The sequence below is a fragment of the Stegodyphus dumicola genome, chromosome 3 (genome assembly GCF_044657685.1).
Source record: "Stegodyphus dumicola isolate Sdum_Otavi_A_Nest chromosome 3, ASM4465768v1".
Lineage (NCBI taxonomy): Eukaryota > Metazoa > Arthropoda > Arachnida > Araneae > Eresidae > Stegodyphus > Stegodyphus dumicola.
In genome coordinates, this window is record NC_140770.1 from 50,561,591 (window position 1) to 50,581,184 (window position 19,594).

Below are 19,594 nucleotides of genomic sequence, written 5' to 3' on the forward strand. Positions count from 1 at the left end.
ACGTTGCACCATTTGATCGGATTTACCTCTGCAACTCTAGACCCAAACACCAGAATTACTGCCTGGGTGTGGTATAAAGAATTCTATCTATCTGATGGACTATTTTAGAAGAGGCAATGGTATGCTAATAAATGCAGTTCCTGCATGGTTCCAACATGCGGTTAACGTTATGAGGTTTACTTATTTATTTTTAACTAATAGTCTATTTTAAGTTAGTACTTTCCTATTACTTTCTTTTCACCCACACTTTTCATGCCAGAATATAAACGAGATACCAAGAGTTTATTCAGATTAAGGTAGAATGAAGTGCTGTTTAAGCAAGAGTTTTGGAGGTTAGTGCATATCTGCTTATTTCAGGCCACGTTGTGCTGTGATTATTAGCGATTTGCATTAGCGAAGTTGAGTGTTCTAACCATTAGGCTTTGCCTCTCCTGTTTACTATAAGCCAGAGCTCTTCCTGCGCGTTCAAGTAGTCTCTGAGCCATTAGGCTAATCTGCCACACCTTAAAATATTAGTTGTTAATGTATTCTGATAAGCCAGAAGTGATTGATTTATTGAAACCAAAGTTGCGCCATTTGTTAATTTTATGTATGAATAAAAGAGTCTTATTCATCATTCTTCTGATTTCTGTTTTGTTTCATAAGGCTAGAAGATAATTCTTCAATAGTCCTTTTAAAGTCTACAATTTGTGTGTTCCCAAAGAGACATAGACATAACAAAGTGACTACTAAAACTTGGCGGCACAAAGACCCATACAGAGCCATGGCCGGCAGTGCCCTAATACCTGCTTTCTAGACCGTGGGGTCAGGGGTGTTTGTGCATTTTAGCCTGGACAAGTGGTCAGCTTGTTGCAGGGCCCCCAGTGTTTAATCCCTAAGCGAACTTGGTATTCATTTTATCAACCTACTCCAGGGATGGAAGACTAAGTCAACATTGCCCAGCCCAGAGAACAAAGTGACTACTAGATTATTGAAATTAGAAAGTGTTGTCTTAGCTACCACTTTTCCCAAGTTTCCTACCCTCTGTTCCCAAAGCTGTAGCCATTAGGCAGCAGCCTAGCCCTTTCAAGGCCATACTTCTCACCTAGATTCTTAAAGTCTTCAATAAATGCTGGATATTGGAAGACGAAGGACATTTTTATATTGTTACGTTCTACAGGTTCGTGGATTTGAAGTAATTGATGATAAAACTTGATGAAAAATCAAAACACAGTTTATTCGCCAGTAAGCACTATTACACAGGACAATTCGATAGACACGATTGCACTCGTCGTAAAATTACGACAAACACGCTGAAACACTCAGCAACGCAGCCTTCAGCCTATAACAGTGAAGACACCTTCGCGGCAAAGCACCAAGTACAGCTCCCGACTCAGTCGATCAGTCTCAAGCAAATCTCTGAAATCATGACACTCTACTTTACAACTACTCTGTCCCAGGAAACGCAGGGGATATATAGCTTTAACCTGCTCTCGAGAATATTCCCAGGAAAACCGCTAAGAATGCGATCTAGAATGTTCTTGCTCCGTCTATGGTGTATCTCCAATTTTGTTTCCAAATATCGCCAAATGGACGATTTCGCGCCAGATCTGGCACCCGGGCCACTTTCGGGGAACCCTAACCCCGCTTTGGGAAGATATCTTTACCACAGCTGGGCATGGTGCAAAAGTATTTTAAAGTTAAGATACAAAAAAACGCCTAACAAATATTAATTTAGAAGCAAACAACAAAAATCAGCGTTATATTTTAAAATTTTCACAGGACTAGTTTCGATGGTTTTATCGAACGATCATCCTCAGCTGCAAAAAGCGTTTTTTTCTTTTTTCTTTTTTTTTTTTTTTTTCCCTTCCAGCTGAGGATGATGGTTCGGTAAAACTTTCGAAACTAGTCCTGTAAAAATTTGAAAATGGAACGCTGATTTTTGTTGTTTGCTTCTAAATTAATATTTTAAAGTTGTTTATCGTATCAATATGAATGAGAAAAATCTTTAGAAACATCCCAATTTTTCGTTCATACTAGCTTCATATTGAAAAAATAAAATAAAACAATCTGATTGGTAAAGAAGAAAATAAAAGCCTACTTCCTGAAACGAAGAAAAATGAAAGTATTAAAACTCTGATAACTATTTCTTAAAATTTTCGTTTCATAGCTTAGTCGATATGAAGTTTCATTTTCTTTATGAATTTATTATGACATTTTATTATGAATTTATTCTAAAATATTGTTTATAACTCGCCGAATTTATCACTAGTAAACATTTAAATGGAAATTTTGTCTTCCTTTTAATTTCTAAAAGCTTGTAGACAAATAATTGCAATCATTTTCCTGTCGCAAGCTATTCTAACCCATATCGTTTTTAATAATTTATGTTACTCTCCTTATTAAAATCATTTTATTGTTGCCATTTTTTGCATACAAATTAAACAGAAAAAGAGATTTTTATTCCACCTTTAAGGAGATCTCAAACTTTTAACTCTTGACTTTTATTAATCAGTAACTAGCTACAAATTTAAAGTATTTTTAATAAACTAGTTTGAGTAATGCGTCAACAATCGCGTGATATGCTATTCAAAAATATCATTAATGAATGTAAATGAATACTTTTAAACTTTTCCAAACACTTCATGTAAAGAACAAACGAAAAAACGAAAACTTCAATATGCACGTGCTTGAGATCAATTAACTTCTAAATCAGAGTGATTTTTGTTGTGCCATCGATACACTATCTAAAATGTAACACAAGGACTTTTTAAAATTACCCTATGAAAACAATTTAAAATTCTAATAAGCCATTACTTTCCAAGTATAAACCTCATTAAATATTTACGCTATAGAAATTTCCAGCAACAATTAAACTCAGAAGATTTTCTTTATCAAAAAAAAAAAAAAAAAAAGTTGCACAAGTGAAAATACTTTAAAGAATCTTCGATGGATTACCATGGCACAAATTTCCAAGGAATGCGTCACCTGTTACGAAACTTCTTTCGTTCTTTGTCATGCATAATGCATTTTACGAGAAAACTTGAAAGTTATTTCGGTGCTCGAGTTCTTTCATGCATTTTTCTCATATTTTCAAAGGAATGAGGGTTTGCTCCAGGAGGCCTTTGGGTTGAGAAGTTTTATGCCGTCGCTGTTGCTTCTTCCTATTATCATAGACGATGATAGGTGTGGAAGGCATCACGGGAAATAAATCAAACTTCAGCAAACGATAGATGTAGCAGTGAACTAGATAAGAATTATTCATTAGTGCATTTAGTTGATGTGTGTGCGGTGATTAACATTTCTCCGCTTGTGAAGCATAAATTTTTCAGTAATGCTGTATAATTTCTGCTTCAGTGATGATCAGATTAATAATTTATTCATGGATATTCCTCGCTTTGCGAACTATATAATAATCTTTCAATGAATTGTTTATCTATAAATGTATTTCTCAAATTAAGCAATCCGCGAATCGTGTAAATTTGCTCAAATTGTACATTTGAGGGTTGTACATTCCTAGAATTTAACATACAAATAAAATAAATAAAACAGGCATTTCAGCAGGCAATATTTATAAAATTTGTATTGGAAATGCTTTTTAAAAATTCGAAATAGGTTTATACTCTCCACGATAGTCTTATTCATTCTAACTTTAATTGCAATATGATTTAAGCTCGGTAACTTTTTGAATGATTTATTTTATTTAAGAACTTTCATCCACTTTTTATGAATGTCATTAAGTGGTTTTGTACGACAAAATGATTTTAAGCGGAAAAAATGTTTTTGCTAGTAGTTTTTTTTAAGTTAAAATTTTTCGAAAACAAATAAAATGTCTTTCTTCTCCTACAGTTTTCAATGTTTTTACCCCAAATTCTTTATTGTATTTACTAGTGTGTTCCTAATAACTTTAAGGTTCGATTTTGAAATTAATAAATTAGTTTCTGAGAAAAATAATAAAAGGGCACATTTTTATGTAAAAACTTTGAGAAAAATATGATCTTAATCACATTTTCACTTCCAGTAATTTTTCTTTTCACTACTTTGCAAAATCCATAATTTTTTATATTAAGTATATTATTTTAAACAAGCAAGAAAATATTAAATAATTTAGTTCATATCTATATAAGTTTTAGGACATTAAGTAAGAGGATTTATCGAAAAAAAAATGCAAACTGAGAAGACATAGTTTAAAGAATGCAAACTGTTTTCTGAATGGTCATTAAATCATTTCAAATTTTTTAAAATTTTATTATTGAATTTCAATACACATATATATAATGATTCCAAATGCGTAGGTGAAGGAACTGGAACTTGAACAGCTTACGATATTGCGTAGATGGCTGAGAAGACCATAGTGGCTAAAGGTAGGGCTCAGTGAAAAGCATGGGGATTCATTTATCACAACTGGGCTTCAAGAGTCATAATCTTTATTTTTATACGTATATCAAATCATCCTTTTTCAGACAAGATATTTCTTAATTATATTTGAATACAATAAGTTTCATTTTCATGGCAGCTGCATGGATGAAAAGCGCTTCTTGGCAGTACAACAGCTTATGCGACCAAAAAAAAGTGTCATAGTACTTCAGAGGGAAGAAGTTTAGGAGTCGGAAAAGTTTCAGTTCCGAGTTTTGGTTTACAATTAATTTTATTGGACAAGAGGTATCTGCATTGAAACGTTACGTAACATAGACAAATCGGGAAAATGGTGGAAGAGATGAACCCAGGTGGAGATTACCAAATTTAAAATATTAATTTTGAGGTCGCCAATTTTTTTTAAACAACTTTCGTATTTTGTTATATCTTACATATATATATATATATATATATATATATATATATATAAAATAAAACCTAGTACTCTTCAATTGGTTAACATAACTATAAATTATGTAGATTTCAAAAACTTATAAAAGCGCCAAGAAGGCGAATTTCACCAAATGTGGACTTTGGCGCAGAAGCGCCAGCAAAAGAGTATCGCCAAGATGGGCAGTTTTGTAAAGGAGGCGAAAGGAAGAGGTGTGATGTGTGCTAAACGACATATTGTGCCGAATTTTTTTTCTCTTCAGTAAAATGTAATTATTACTTTTATATTTTTGTGTGTGTGTGTGCAAAATAAATCCACGTATCGTGAAGCTGGTGTGTTCATTATTGATCGGCCATTTATTATGAATTAGCAAGTTCTTCTATGATTTGGAATGGTGCATTATGAAACCGAAAGTGGGTGCATTCATCGTCACGAATAAATTATAAATAAACTTTCTAATTACAAGTTTTTGTTTAAAACCTTATCTGGTCAGAAACAGTGTGGGGGAGCACCCATAAAATGCAAATAGAATTTTTCATTACCTGTTTTCGTTTTTAAAGCACGCTCAAAAGAATCTTAATACATGAATTAATTATAATATATTTTCTAAGAAACATGTAATAAAAATTAATTTTATGCTTTATTCATTTTTTCAAAAAGCGAAATTTTAAATTTGACCAGACATAAAACATTTTATTTTAAACCTCTCAGCATATGTGATTTCTTCTCTTTTAGCCATTTGTTCTCATATATAAATTGCATTTTCAATTAATTTACGTGTATTTTAATTAATCAAAGAGTTTTTTCCAGCACTATTTCAAAAATGCTGTAGTCAGAAACTTGATCACTCTCATTACGCCATCTCTTTATCTCAAATAATTTAAGTTTTTGAAGAAGCATAGCAAAGTTTACTGATAATACACACAGAAATATTTGCCGTGCGTATATATATATATATAAATCTTCCAGTTTAAAGGTGAAAAAAAATTCCTTTCCAACTTCACTTTGTATTCAAATAAATCAATTTATACATATAAACAGAATTTACTGATAGTTGCAGTGATATTTAATTGTATTCCTCTTCTTTTGCCCTGATATTTAATAAGTTAGTGAAACAATTAAAGAGTGAAAAAATAAACACTGAAGGGGTGTGGCATTTAAAGTGCTGTCAAAAATTTTTAAAAGCCATTTTATACCATTTATTACCGTCAGATCTTTTCAAAATTTCTCTTCAGTGTAGTAAGGGTATTAAGGTATTTTTTAAGCAAAACACTGAAAACTTGGTATTTTCATCGAATCGATTGGGGATACCAAATCCCCTTAAAGCAGCGTTTATCGAATTGTAGTTCGCTGACCACAAGTGATGTTTCAAGCCTCTTAGAATTCCAAAAATGATAAATTCGCTGATATTTTTACGAAAAGGTTCCGGATCATGGAAATCACGATGCAGATACATAGTTCAAGAAAAAAACACTCTTTTAAACATTAATTAAACACCTCCTAAATCGTTCTAAAAATGTATAAATAACTATAATGTATTAAAAAAGCACGAACGTCCTTAAATCTACATGAAGGTAAGCATAAAATTGTATGTAGTTAGCCCATTTAGCATAGGTTATTATGTAGAATCCATATGAATCCAGCCATTTTGAAACCAGGCCTAAAGATCAGCATTTAGAGGGCTAGTCTGCTACCTAAATAAGCAGGGTAAGGGAAATGTTTAACACCACACATGTAAACACACACACAAATATGGTAGTACCGAAGGGCCCGGGTTCGAATCTCGGAGAAGGCATCAATGTTTACAAATGTATAGTGTCCGTTCGTTATGGGGCCACTCTAAATATGCAGCGAGTCGAAAGCCTTCTCGATAGGTTGATGATAGGGTAAGATGGGTGGGAGACACTCGGACTCGTCCCCTCTGGGGTTTTCTCCATCAAAAGTGTGGGGGGCGGAATTGCGCTAAATCGAACTGTCACTTGTAAGGTGCTCAATGCTGCTGCCAACGTTAGGAGTATCTTGCGCTCCTTGCCACGAGGAATTTCGTGGGCTTGGGCTGACGATAGGTCAGACAAGTGAGCATTAGTCAACAACAACAACAAATACAATAATTAGTAATTAAGTTTAGATGCACGAAATAAATTATTATGGCGCTCTGTGTATGCCTAATTCAGCACTTTCCTGCATATCTGAAGAAAAGGGCGCAAAAGTTGTAAAAGATATCTGTCTCTTAAGCCATCAACAGTTTTACATTATTAAAATGCAAATTATCTTACAATCCTTCCATTTGTTTTGTTATGTAACTTACTTCACGGCACCATTGTTAAATAAGAAACTTGCCGTGAGAGGTTTCTACTTCCTCTTAGGGAGGAAACTAAACTCTTAAGAATTTTGCTAATTACCAAACTTTTAGTGATCGTATAGTGAATTTTTAATGCATTTGCGTTGTAAAAATTGCATCCCGGGACCGCGCCGTGAGGGGATCGTAAACATAAGAAAACATATACAAGATATATAGGAAAAACATATTAAATATATAAAGAAATATACTGTAATAGGTTTCCAGATTAAATATCAGTTTATTCCAATTCATCACAATAAAATAAAATCTTATCCTCATCAGAGGGTCTAAGGGGAATTCTTCAATTTGTCATTTACTTTTTTTTTACATTTAAATTCATATAAAAACTTAAGGTTTGTCTTGGTAATTTAGAAGGGGAAAGGGAAACAATTGAAAGCCTGTGAATTAAATTAAGATTTGACGTTGTTATTTCACATTCCAAGGAAATCATTGAAACCTTACTTAAAGTTCAAACACAAAAAATAGACTTATCTGGTCAGGACGTCTTGAAGTGGAGGACTCGTATCCTAATAAGCGTTGACGTCGGCGGGGCTCATCCTTACGGTCACAAATGGAAGTTTCAGAAGACATCGTCCTGTCCTGGCACTATTGGCGAAAACACACACGCAGGTAACTGGTTTTCATAATGACGAAGCTATTTTAACTCTGGAAAACAGAAACAGGAGCACTGCTGCCCAGCACGGCTATCCGCTTGGTCTTGAAAGTCTTAAGTCACTCGCCCGGTTCAATTTCGCCTTTTAACCAGAACGCGACAGGGGAGCATCTCTCTTCGTAAATTACATCTTTTTCAAGCAAGTTTCAAGCGTAATCTCCAAAAGTAAGTTCAGCAAGCAGTAAGTCTCTCCAAGTCTCACACGAAAAAGGTGTCACACCAAAAAGTCTTTCCAAGAGTAAGTGAGTAAAGTCCTTAAGTCTTTCAGCAAATATTCATACCTCTTCAACCTCGCCTCTTAACCAAAACGCGGCCGGGGAGCATATTTGCCGCTCTCCACCGGGAAACATCTCTCTTCGTAAATTACATCTTGTCTATCGCTTTCAAGCCAGTTTTCAAGAGTAATGTCCAAAAGTAAGTCCAGCCAGCCAGTAAGTGATTCCAACTCGAATTTTCTTCGTCTCCTTCACAAACGCGGGCTTTCCCTATGGCTTCACTTATCGCCCCCTTAATTTTGGCAAAATTTGCGTTTTCAACCCCTGAATGCGGAAATAAGGGTGATCGCGCATGCGCGCCCTTCTTCACTTAGCCAACAACCGGACCCTCAATCGCCAAAAACCTGAATGACTTACATTGAAAGTCACGTAGCAACCTTTGACCTTTCTGTCACGTACTTCCTGTCTTAAGGTCAACTACACAATGAAATTCCTTCTAGAACATTCTAAAGGACAAAGCGCGCGAAATCATGACTTAGCAAAAAATTGCTTCCCTTACCCTGCTTCTTTTTACAATGAATCAAAGCTTGTACAAAATTTGCAAATAAAAGAAAATAAATAATATTCTTTTAAACTAAATAATATTCCCAGAAGCATCTGTTTTTCCCCAAAATTAAAGCATTAAAATAAATAATTCAGAATCAAATAAAATTAAGATTTCTATAAATCAGAAAATCATTCACCTAGTTTTTATAACGCTATCAGACAAATTCTCTACACAACAGTTTCCAACGTGTTCAATCCCTCCAGTCATTTGATTTGATACGTTCTGGCTTAAATTATCGCTCCCAGCCTGATAAGGATTATGAGAGAATTTGCATAATCCATCACAGGGAAAGCTATTAGTAGTACACACGAGGTTACTTTTGCATGCAAATTCGACATCAACGCTCCATTCGTTTGCACAGATCAGAGACGATCGGCGGTTTGGTATCTATCTAGAGGCCAGACAGATCATGACACGCCCTGCAGGATGATCTATGATGCAGCAGTTTTGATGAAGAATGAAATAAGTCAGTGATTGATCGTTCATAGGCTGTATTGGGAGAAAGAAAATATAGCTGCTATGTTTATGACTAAAAACAAGGTTAACTATTTATTCATTTATTTTCAGAAAACAGAAACAATATAAATTTAGATGTATAGAATTATTTTTGCATCTTCTTTCCTTCATAGCCTTTCATATAGCCAACTGGCTTAAGCGTTTTGGTTTCAAACCGTTAGGCTTCTCTTGCGTCATGCATTCACATTTATCACTATCTTTGTATTTATTCTTCAGAAATACAAATTAATATCTTTTGATATTGATAGAAAATTTTCATATTAATTTATTCCCGTTAATATTTTCTGTTTTATGGAATTTTCTTTTCTGTTAAAGATGCATTGAGTGGATTCATTGCATTAATTTTAATATCCAGAAGCTGTGCACAAATGTTTTAGACGACTTTAATTGTATTTACAGAAATATTTTACCTAAGATTTTTGTGTTTTAACTTATTATTCCTCCATTTCGCAATCCTTATTCTCCGCTATCTTTCTGCACCGTAATGTCCAAGACAATAAAGCTTTTTTTAGTAGCGGAGGAGGCTTTTATCCCATTCCTCTGGAAAGGCTTTACAAAGTCCAATGCTGATATTCTAGGTCGACGTCTGGACAATCCGCTATTTAAAAGTCCAAATCCGCAGAAATATCCATGGATGGTACATCAGGAGATTTAGCAAGGATATGACGCTAATATGTTCCTGGTAATACGTGGAGCCGACCTTAATAGTTTTCTGCATTTTCTTTAATTTTCTTTGTCGTTATAACAAAAATCAATAACAATCATAAATCCAAAAACAAAGTCCAACATCAAGATTCAACGTAAATTTTTAAAATTTTTTTTGCAGTGCTAGTTTCGATAGTTTTTGAACTACCTTCTTCAGCTGCTAAGTGCAAATGAACCAAATAAAGTGTGAAGAAAGATAAGATAAGAAAAGTTGGATAGAAGTTAAGTACCGGCGCAATCTATTGATGAAACAAGAAAAACTAAAACAAAATTTCTTTAAGTCAGAGGTTCTTCTTAAACTGTGTTTCGCGAACCCCACGGGGTTCGCCAGACCTGCGGCGGGGGGTCACCAAAAATTTTAGAAATTTTGATATTTCTTTAACTTATTATAACAATATTACTATTACCAAATATTTTTACATGACGTATCTGAAAATAGATAAAGATAAGATAATACAGACAAAGAAAAAACGAAAACGTTTCGATGCATTCTTTTTAGAATATTAACGTTCATTTGACTTGCTTTGCACGTGATGCTGTCATTTCTTCTGTTACTTATTTAAAATTTTCACTTAGTACACATTAAAGTTAATAACTTAAAACTGCAATAGTACATTACAGTACAAGTGAAAAAAATGACAGTTTCACTCACACGTGTGTCGGATTCGCGCAATGCTTATGGGAGGATTTTCGCAATGCTCCACAAAATTTTCGTAAATATTTATAGGGGCCTGAGGTCGCAAAAAAAAAAAAAAAATCTCAGTGATAAAAAGGGGTCTTGACTGAAAAACGTTTAAAAAGCCCTGGTCTAAGTAAATCATTTTAGTTCTAATCTTTACACAAAAATTTACAAATACGGTAAGTATTGCTAAAACCAAAGTGCAAAATTTGTCGGTTAAGTTGCAAGTTAAAACTTGAATTTTTACGGCCTAAAATGTACAGTAATAACTTCACAAAACTTCGGGTTATGTTTTGGGATTTTCATCTAGCATCTATGCAAAATTTCTGAAAGTATGTGCACCTACGATTATATTAATAATCTCCTATCAGAAATGTTGCACTAATATTTTCAAAAAAAATTGGAAATATTACACATTAACAATGATATAAAGCAACTTTATCAAACTCAAGTAAATTTGGTACACTATAAATATATGAATATATTCTCTTGTTGCCATATGAGAGATTTATAAATGAGAAAATGCATATTGGTTGATACAAAATTATTTAAATATAACAACAATCTATTAGGTATAATTCGAAGAAATGTACTTCACGATAAAACTAGAATCCTAATTATGACAAATAGATTTCATTTCAATTCTAAGGTTGAGCTGAAGAAGCTACATAGTTGACAAATATTTTTCTGTTTGACTCTCTGTTTATTTATCTATGGGACAAGTATACATTTGAACTTTAATTATCTGTATATGCATACATTCCATTAACTGTGATCTTTGAATAGTGGTTAGTAACGGTAAGAAAATATTATGTAAAACATAATATTATTTATGGTAAGAAAATATACTTATTTATGGTAAGAAAATATTATGTAAAACAAATAAAGATTAAACTAAACTCATACTTTAATTAATACATACTCCATACTTTAATTAATACAATACTCCTTCATACAGTTCCATATCTTCTATCTAGTACAATTAATTCCTATTACAACGAAAAAGAATTATAAAAAGTCTCTGAATATCACGAACGAACTTTTTGTTTAGCACCATCTAAGCAAACTGTACATTGTTAGGACAATTGCTTGAATTTAGCCAATGCCAGTACAGATAAGCTTCACCATTAACCCCGCCCACAAAGATGAAGTCACAAATCTTGAAGTTTTTGTAGAGAATTATTGTGACTCTTATTCTTGATAGAGATCATGACTTTATCTTTCCGAATAAACAGGCTTGTTGTGCCTTTTTCTGATAAAAGCTGAATAATTTTGGGCCAGGTGAAGTATTTTCTACAGACACACTTCGTAATATATGAACTACAGAATGCAACTTCCTGTAATGCGACATCAACACTGTAAACGGAGTTAATAGTGGTGCTTAATCACTATTAACTCCGCTTAATCATCCGTCATTGGCTAATTTTAAGCGGTTCTCTTAGCAATATGCAGAGTATTCATATATGCAGCTTTTCCAGTTTCCTCTAAATTTAATGTTATTTTATTTAGCTAATGCCAACTTCCAAATGTACAAAATTGAATATAACGAACTTTGCGGAAATTGTTGGCAGAATAATTTTGTATTTTTTTTTCAAATTTTTTAAGGAATTTCTGGAATTTTTAACTAAAAAATTACTTTTATTCATCCTAAACCTAAATGTAAACCTTAACTCAACTTACAAACCTTACCGCCAATTCTGGAAAACCTGTGAAAATAAAAATAATCAAGGAACCAGACAAACTAATTAACCGAATTAAAATACTGGGCAGCTTCCCCTTAACTCGTCCTCCGAGGAATATTCCCTGGCCTGTGTAGGTTACTAGGGTACGAAAAAACACATTTATTTTACTGTTACTTTATCTTCAGTCCCACTTTTCTCTTTGTTTTAAGAAAAGCTAAAAGAGGCAAATGTATCACTAAATTCTGGGAAAATCAAAGCACATAATAAATATGCCTTAGAAGATCCATTGTCTCACCGAGACAAAAAATTTGAGTCAATTCTTTGATTTCATTTGAATTTTTTTAGACAGCTCATAGTTGTCAAATGCGCATTCAGGATGGAATTGTGTAACTGTAAGACGGATTTGAAAGTCATTTTTAGCGTAAAATTATTAACGTACGGAAAAAACGGAAAAACAAGAACAAAAAAACAAAAAACAATTCTAACTGAAAAACAAGAACAACAAATAAAAAAGAATTCTAACTGAAAAACAAGAAAGAACAACAAACAAAAATTATTCTAACGGAAAAACAAGAAGAACAAACAAAAAAGAATTTTAACTGAAAAACAAGGAAGAATAACAAACAAAAATTATTCTAACGGAAGAACAAGGAGAACAAAAAAGAATTCTAACTGAAAAACAAGGAAGAATAACAAACAAAAACGAATTCTAATTTTACGTAATAATAACTGTCTTCAACATTTATTATTTTTTAAATTAAAGTTACCCTTAACGTGTTTTGGAAGGTGTAACAATGCTAACCTCTCTTTCTGCTGATACATCGTGTGTTGATTATCCATCGTCTGCTGTTTCTGCTGATATATCGTCAATCTGCTGATTATTTTATTAAATAATCCAGTCTGCCCTGCATCAGATCGGATATAACGAACCAATTATTTAATATCACGAAGCTCGTTAAAGCGGAGTTCGACTGTATCTTTCGGATTTCAAATACTGACTCAGGGTTAATTCATGTATATGCAGCCAAGCTCGAAACTCACTCTAGTCTGATCACGCAATCACTCTTTACTAGAGTGATTGCTCTAGTATGATCTCTAGTATGATCCTTCTACATACTCCTACGTTTTAACTATAATTTTAGGCCTCATGATGTACATGTCTTAAATGGAACCTGTAATATACTAAAAAATATATGTAAGTAATTCCTCAAAAGTGTTCACCTAAGTTTAACAGTAAATTTTGCTTGATTTGTTGGTTAACGGGTTATGCGAAGTACTGTAAAAAGGAAAGTAAAAAACTTTCTGCCTCAGGAGAAGTGTCATTATTCATGCACTTTTTGATTTTACAACCGAGATTAGCCGGGATTTATGTTACACAAGAGGAAAACTTTTAACTGCAATCAAAGCACAAAAATCCGAGTGTCCAGAAAAATGTTTTTTGGTTTTTCCATTTGAGGGGTGCTTTGGAAAGCTATTCGCGTATTCAGTTTTTAGTATCATTTAACTGAACTAAATCAGTTGGAAGAATTCAAGAAAACATTTAAATGTAATACATTTTCTCTCCATTCAGTTTTTAAAAGTAGAGTACTTATACTTTTTTTAAGCTGAAGTAGTTTTGAAGCCTTTTTAGAAGCTGTGGTAATTATAAAATGCAGTTTTATATGATTAACAGAACCCAAGGGGCATATGGCTTATAAATGCTGGATATTATAATTTCTCCACAGAACGCAAAATCTACTTTTTTCTGCTCATAGAAAACCTTTCCATACATATCTTTCCTAAAAAGCGAAAAAACTGATGACTGAGCAAAATCTGCTGATATAAACATAATAAATAATATTGTTGTTATTTATTGATGCTCACTTGTCTGATTTACTATAGTCAGCCTAAACCCACAAAATTCCTCGAGCCAAGGAGGGCAAGATACGCCTGTCTTTGGCAACAGCCTTGATCACTTTACAGGTGACAATGCGATTTGGCTCGGTTCCGCCCCAATTTTATTGGAGAGCACCCCGGGGGACGGGTCCGAGGGTCTCTCAGCCCTCTTCCCCTACCATCAGCCTCTCTAGAGACTTTCCGCTTGCCGCATATTTAGAGTGCAGCCATGCCGCACGAACACTATACACTTACAAACACCCATGCCTTCTTCATGATTCGAACCCGGACCCTTTGGCACGTCAACCAGTATACCGATTGGGTGGCTTAAAAGTGTGTTCAACAGGCATGACGGGTTCGACGTACTTAAAAGTGTCTACTCTTAGGAAGACAACCCTTATGTTCTTTGTCAAATAAACTAAACCAAACCAAATTTTAATCTTTAATATTTTCGTGTAATTTGTTTACATGGTGGTCCTGTGTATTTAATCACTAACTCTAAGGATAAATCCTTTCTATTCGCAGATCTTATTAGTTCTTATTAAAAATCTCTGTAGAAATCAAAACCAACTTTTCTAACGTTAATAAAAAGGCCAATTGATGGAAATCTATGACTGTGTAATCAGCCCTCACCAATTCATGATTTGCGAGCCTAAAGTAATTTATTCAAAATATTGAATCTTTTCGATTCGCTAGAGCGCTGACTAATGACTCTTAGCTCAAGGATAATTGGTAGGACTTAACGAGTCTCTCAAGAAATCATTAAGGCACTTCACACTGCCGGCTTAATTAAAATCACTCCCTGTGGGTAGTAAACTTTCTTATTTCTGGAATGCAAATATTGAACTTGATTTCCGAAGAATCCTAATATTTAACTGGGGATGCGATAGGCTTCAATCGTTCTGGCTGTGGTATCAAAGTTATGTCCAATCGTAGGGTATGGGGAACAACACGTGCTCCACCCTTAAGAAGGACCAACGCCCTAATAACATATTAATTGGCATTGGTCGAACAACGACAGCTGCGATTATTAGAGAAGCTGCAGGTAATAAAAGGCGGCGACATCTCAGAGTGATAGATTGTCATATTCTGAAGTAAGATTATATATATATATATATTTCACAGCTTCAAAGTGCTCCACCTAGCAATGAAAGTCAATATTTGACTAGACGGAAGATAAGCGTAGTTGATATAAAGCGTCTGGGCAGCAGACATACGGACAGACTATCTTGAAACCGAAATAGAATAATTTCTAAGTTTCTCTATAGATATATTTCGAAAAAAAATGATTTTCTGCATATTATATTATTTTCGTATGAGTCAAATTTGCCAGCCTTTTTTTTTAATTCAAGGACTCATTTTCCTATTCTTTGTAAATTATTTCTTGATATAAATGCAATATTTTAATAGAAGCTTATGTTGGTACGTTCTGTTTCGGTCAGTGTCAACAGTTAGTTTGCACTCAATTTCTAAAATTGCGTTGTTTAAAAAAATGAGGTTTAAGCGTTTAAAACCGCTGTTTAAAAAAAAAAAATTGAGGTTAAAGTGACGAAAAGAAATCGAATTATATATTTAAATAATTCTTCCTTATACTTCATAGACAATAATGCATCCTTTTTTGTTCCCACCAAATGAACAAAAATAAACAAACAACAACAAAAAAGCGGGTGGTTTAAAAGCTTTTAGATTTTATATTATGCCGAAATGGGCGTTTTTTTATTCACACATATATATCCGTTTCGGGCGCATTTTGGCTAACGCCACATTGTGTTAAAAATATTTAAAAACAGCATATCTTTAGAATTTCTGATAGACAGTCTTGCGCGCTGGAGATAGAAATGTCTTATTCCCTCCAGTGCTGCCACGGCTCGCTTTGAAACTGTTGAGTTTTTTAATTAAAATTTCGTTAAAATTTTATAAAATATTAAATTGGCAATAAAAAAATTCCAAATTCGGGCTTTCAGGTGCCCATGTTCGGGCAGAGGACTATGTTATTCAAAATTTGATTACTCTAAGTACCTTTGTTTTTTTTTTCACAGTACGAGAAACATACCTATATTCATGCAGATTCTTCATTATTTAATTTTTTTTTAAATATAATACAGGAAGATAATATTTGGTGACAACAATCTGAAAGCTGATTCAGCAGCGACCAAATCAACCCTCATCAATACATGAAGCATACAATACATCAATCATTACCTCATCAATACATGAAATCATTTAAAAACAAAATGCCATTTTGAGTTTTCTAGCCCTTCCGGGCTAAAACTGCGATTTATAGAACTGGCATAATACGTACGATATACACTAATTTCTCTTTTCTATTAACGTATAAGAAATATATGTTGCAAACGTAGTTACGATAATTAAAAATTTTATAGAATTTATGAATAAATTTTAATTTGAACATTACGTTGAGTACCTCTGCTCTTTTTCATGTTTGACAAAACAAAACTAACTCACGAGCACATTTAGTGATTTTATTTATTAGTTGTTATTAAAATTAAGCAATTTATTCTTTAATTTTTTGTTCAATAAATGTTGTCTATATTTATGGTATTCAGACCGGATTATTCGCATAGAAATCAGATAATTAAGAATATGAATGCACATTGAGAGTTTGAATACTGGCTGTGGGCAGCATGTCCCGTTTATTCCTCCACTAAGCCCAGGTAAACTTCTGATGGTGATACAGGTAATTTTGATGAGTCATATATAATCTTAATTCTCTACAGTTGCTTTCAACATCGGTAATTCAACTTTAAAATTAATTATGGGTTTTACTGGGGTGAGTTAATTTATCTATATTCCTCCACTCTTAATATAAGATATCGCAGCTTTTATCGATATTTTATAATATTTAGCAAAATATACAAATTTGTAAATCAAGATGTTACCAAGATACGCGCCGAGTGTGCTGACCATTACACCACGAAGGCATGTAGCAGATGATGTTTTTCCGCTTTTCAAATATGCGGAATAAATCTTTGATACAGTACCTCTTGAAACACTAAACACCTCGGCTACCTTGCTTACGGAAGCACCTACCATACGTGCTCCAACAATTTGCCCACGTTCGAAGTCTGTTAACTCTGACATAATGCAATGACAACCTCACATAACAGTACTCCGACAACAACTGAACTGTTTAGCACATTTACGAAGTTGTATAGGTGGCGTCAGTAGTCAAAAACGCCAGCGCCACCTACATATTTCATTAAAATCAATCTTTCTTTTTCAAACATGCATTTCACAAGGTGTTTCCATATTTTTGTCCATCCACTGTATCTTTAGAATTTCTGATACACAGTATCACGCGCTGGAGATAAAAATGTTTTTGTTTTTTCGTACAGTATTGCCATTGCTCGCTTTGAAATCGTCGACTTTGTTAATCAAAATTTCGTTAAATTATTACAAAATATGAAATAGATAATAAAACATATTTCAAATTTGGGCTACCAGATGCCCATATTCGAGTGCAGGATTACGTATTCAAAGTTTGATGTCTCTGGGTACCTTTATCGTTTTACAGTGACAGAAACATACATCCATTCATGCAGATTCTTTATTATTGAATCTCTTTAAATATAAAGCTGGAGTCTAATATTTTCTGACTACAATTTGAAAAATGATCCGACATTTACAGTGAAACGATGCAAAATGCCAAAACGAAATTATTAGCCCTTCTGGGCTAATTGGCCCTTTGGCTAAAAATTACATAAGATTGTGCGAATCGTACCCCAAAGAAAATATATACATAATATAGCAGCATCTACGAAAAACTAGAAATTACGTGTGTTAATAATATCTTGTGTTGTCGGTGGTGATATTTATCACATATTTGTAATTCCATACAGTCTGCTCTCTGGGAAAAACATCAATAAAATCAGTTTACGTGTATGAAAAAACATTTTGCATAATGTGTAGTGATATTATTTGTGTTTGTGAGATAGGCCGTGAAATTGTGTGAGTAAAATGCCGTGACGTAAAAATGGTGGAGAAACACTCTTCTAGACAACAGAGGTGGCAGCATATGTTATGTTATAATAACGATACTTTGATGTAATTACATAAAACATAATGGAAACTCGAAAACATTTTCCGTAACGATACGATCAGGTGAAGCTTTAAGGTATAAATATCATACAAATTCGAAACATTATCTAGCGGAAAAAAATCAAAAAAATTTACTACGAACCCAAAGACCGAAAAAACATCGCAAACGAAAATACTAAACGTAATTTACTTCTTTTCCAAGAAAGTGCGTCATGAATTTAATTAGCAAAAGAATTTCGAAAGTATCGTCTCATAAATATTGTCATATGCTATTTTCTATGTCATAATGCATTCTTTCTTAATGTACTCAAAGTATGTTTTTGTTTCCAGATCGCTTGTTATTCTGGGGAAAAATGCGTGAATAAAACTGGGAAACACAAGGAAAATATGTCTGTAATATCTCTTGTCATTCAGAATACGGATGAAATAAGGTAAGAAATATTGATTGTATCTTTATGCTTAGTAATTATTTAACTCGTTAAGTATCGAAAGAGATTTTGAACATTTGTTATAAATGATATTTTATTCATAAAATAATATTCACTTTATTATTAAATTATAGAATGACTTTGCAATAACAAAATATAATACGAAAGAATCAGAGCTCATCTGAAGAATATTTCTACAGATTCTTGCAAATATATTGCAGTATTTACAGGCATTTACGTTTTCAAAGCATATGTTTTTCTGTCACAATATTAAATGAAAAATGGATATATAATTTCAAAATGACATGTTATTACTGTATTTAGTATTAAAAATGTATTTAAATTCCTAAAAAGCAAATTTGAATGAAATAGATGCATTTTAGAACCAAGATTTGTGTAGTTCTATAAAAAATGTAAACTAGGAAATCAGTTCCCGTGTTTAGGTTGATTTTTAATGGATTTCCCGCACGTTGTTTGCAATCTGAACAGTGTTTGTGAAATTTCTATTTAAAGTCAGCATCTAACAAGACAGAAATATCTCGCGTGATATAAGATTTAGTTAAACAGCAGCACATTTTAAAGTTATAATATGAATTCCAGAGAAACATCTATTTATTCAGTGCTTCAACTTCATCCCAATCTAAATAACATTTCTAAGACAAATGATTACAGCCCAGATGCACGATATTAAAAAAGAATGTTAGAGAACCCTTATGGAACCATGTTTTTAAAAGTACCTTTAAAATTATTCTTATATTATTAGTATAGCAGTAAAAATCAAAAAGAAATATTTTCGCATATAACATGTATTTAATTTAACCCTCTGAGCGGCCAGGGCTTTCGCTAAGAAAGCACAAATTTCCCAAAACTACTATGAGAACAAATTATTTTTTTGATTTTAATGCAAAAACTCTCCTGGTATTTCATAGCTGGATTTGTCTTCTTTTGATATATTGCCTTAATTTCTTTGAAATATTTTAATATGCACGTATATATACGTTCTTACAGATATCACAAAAAATATTCTA

General features: G+C 33.1%; 1 protein-coding gene across 3 annotated transcripts in view; it reads left to right on the forward strand.

Annotated features, from left to right (window-relative positions):
* The window catches only part of LOC118192955 (uncharacterized), a 312,399-nt gene that overhangs the window by 226,596 nt on the left and 66,209 nt on the right, over positions 1–19,594 (forward strand). For all 3 annotated transcript variants that reach the window (XM_085812879.1, XM_035363975.2, XM_035363976.2), the window contains exon 2: positions 18,469–18,569. In XM_085812879.1, the coding sequence (XP_085669005.1) occupies positions 18,469–18,569 (101 nt within the window). The remainder of the gene's footprint in view (positions 1–18,468; positions 18,570–19,594) is intronic.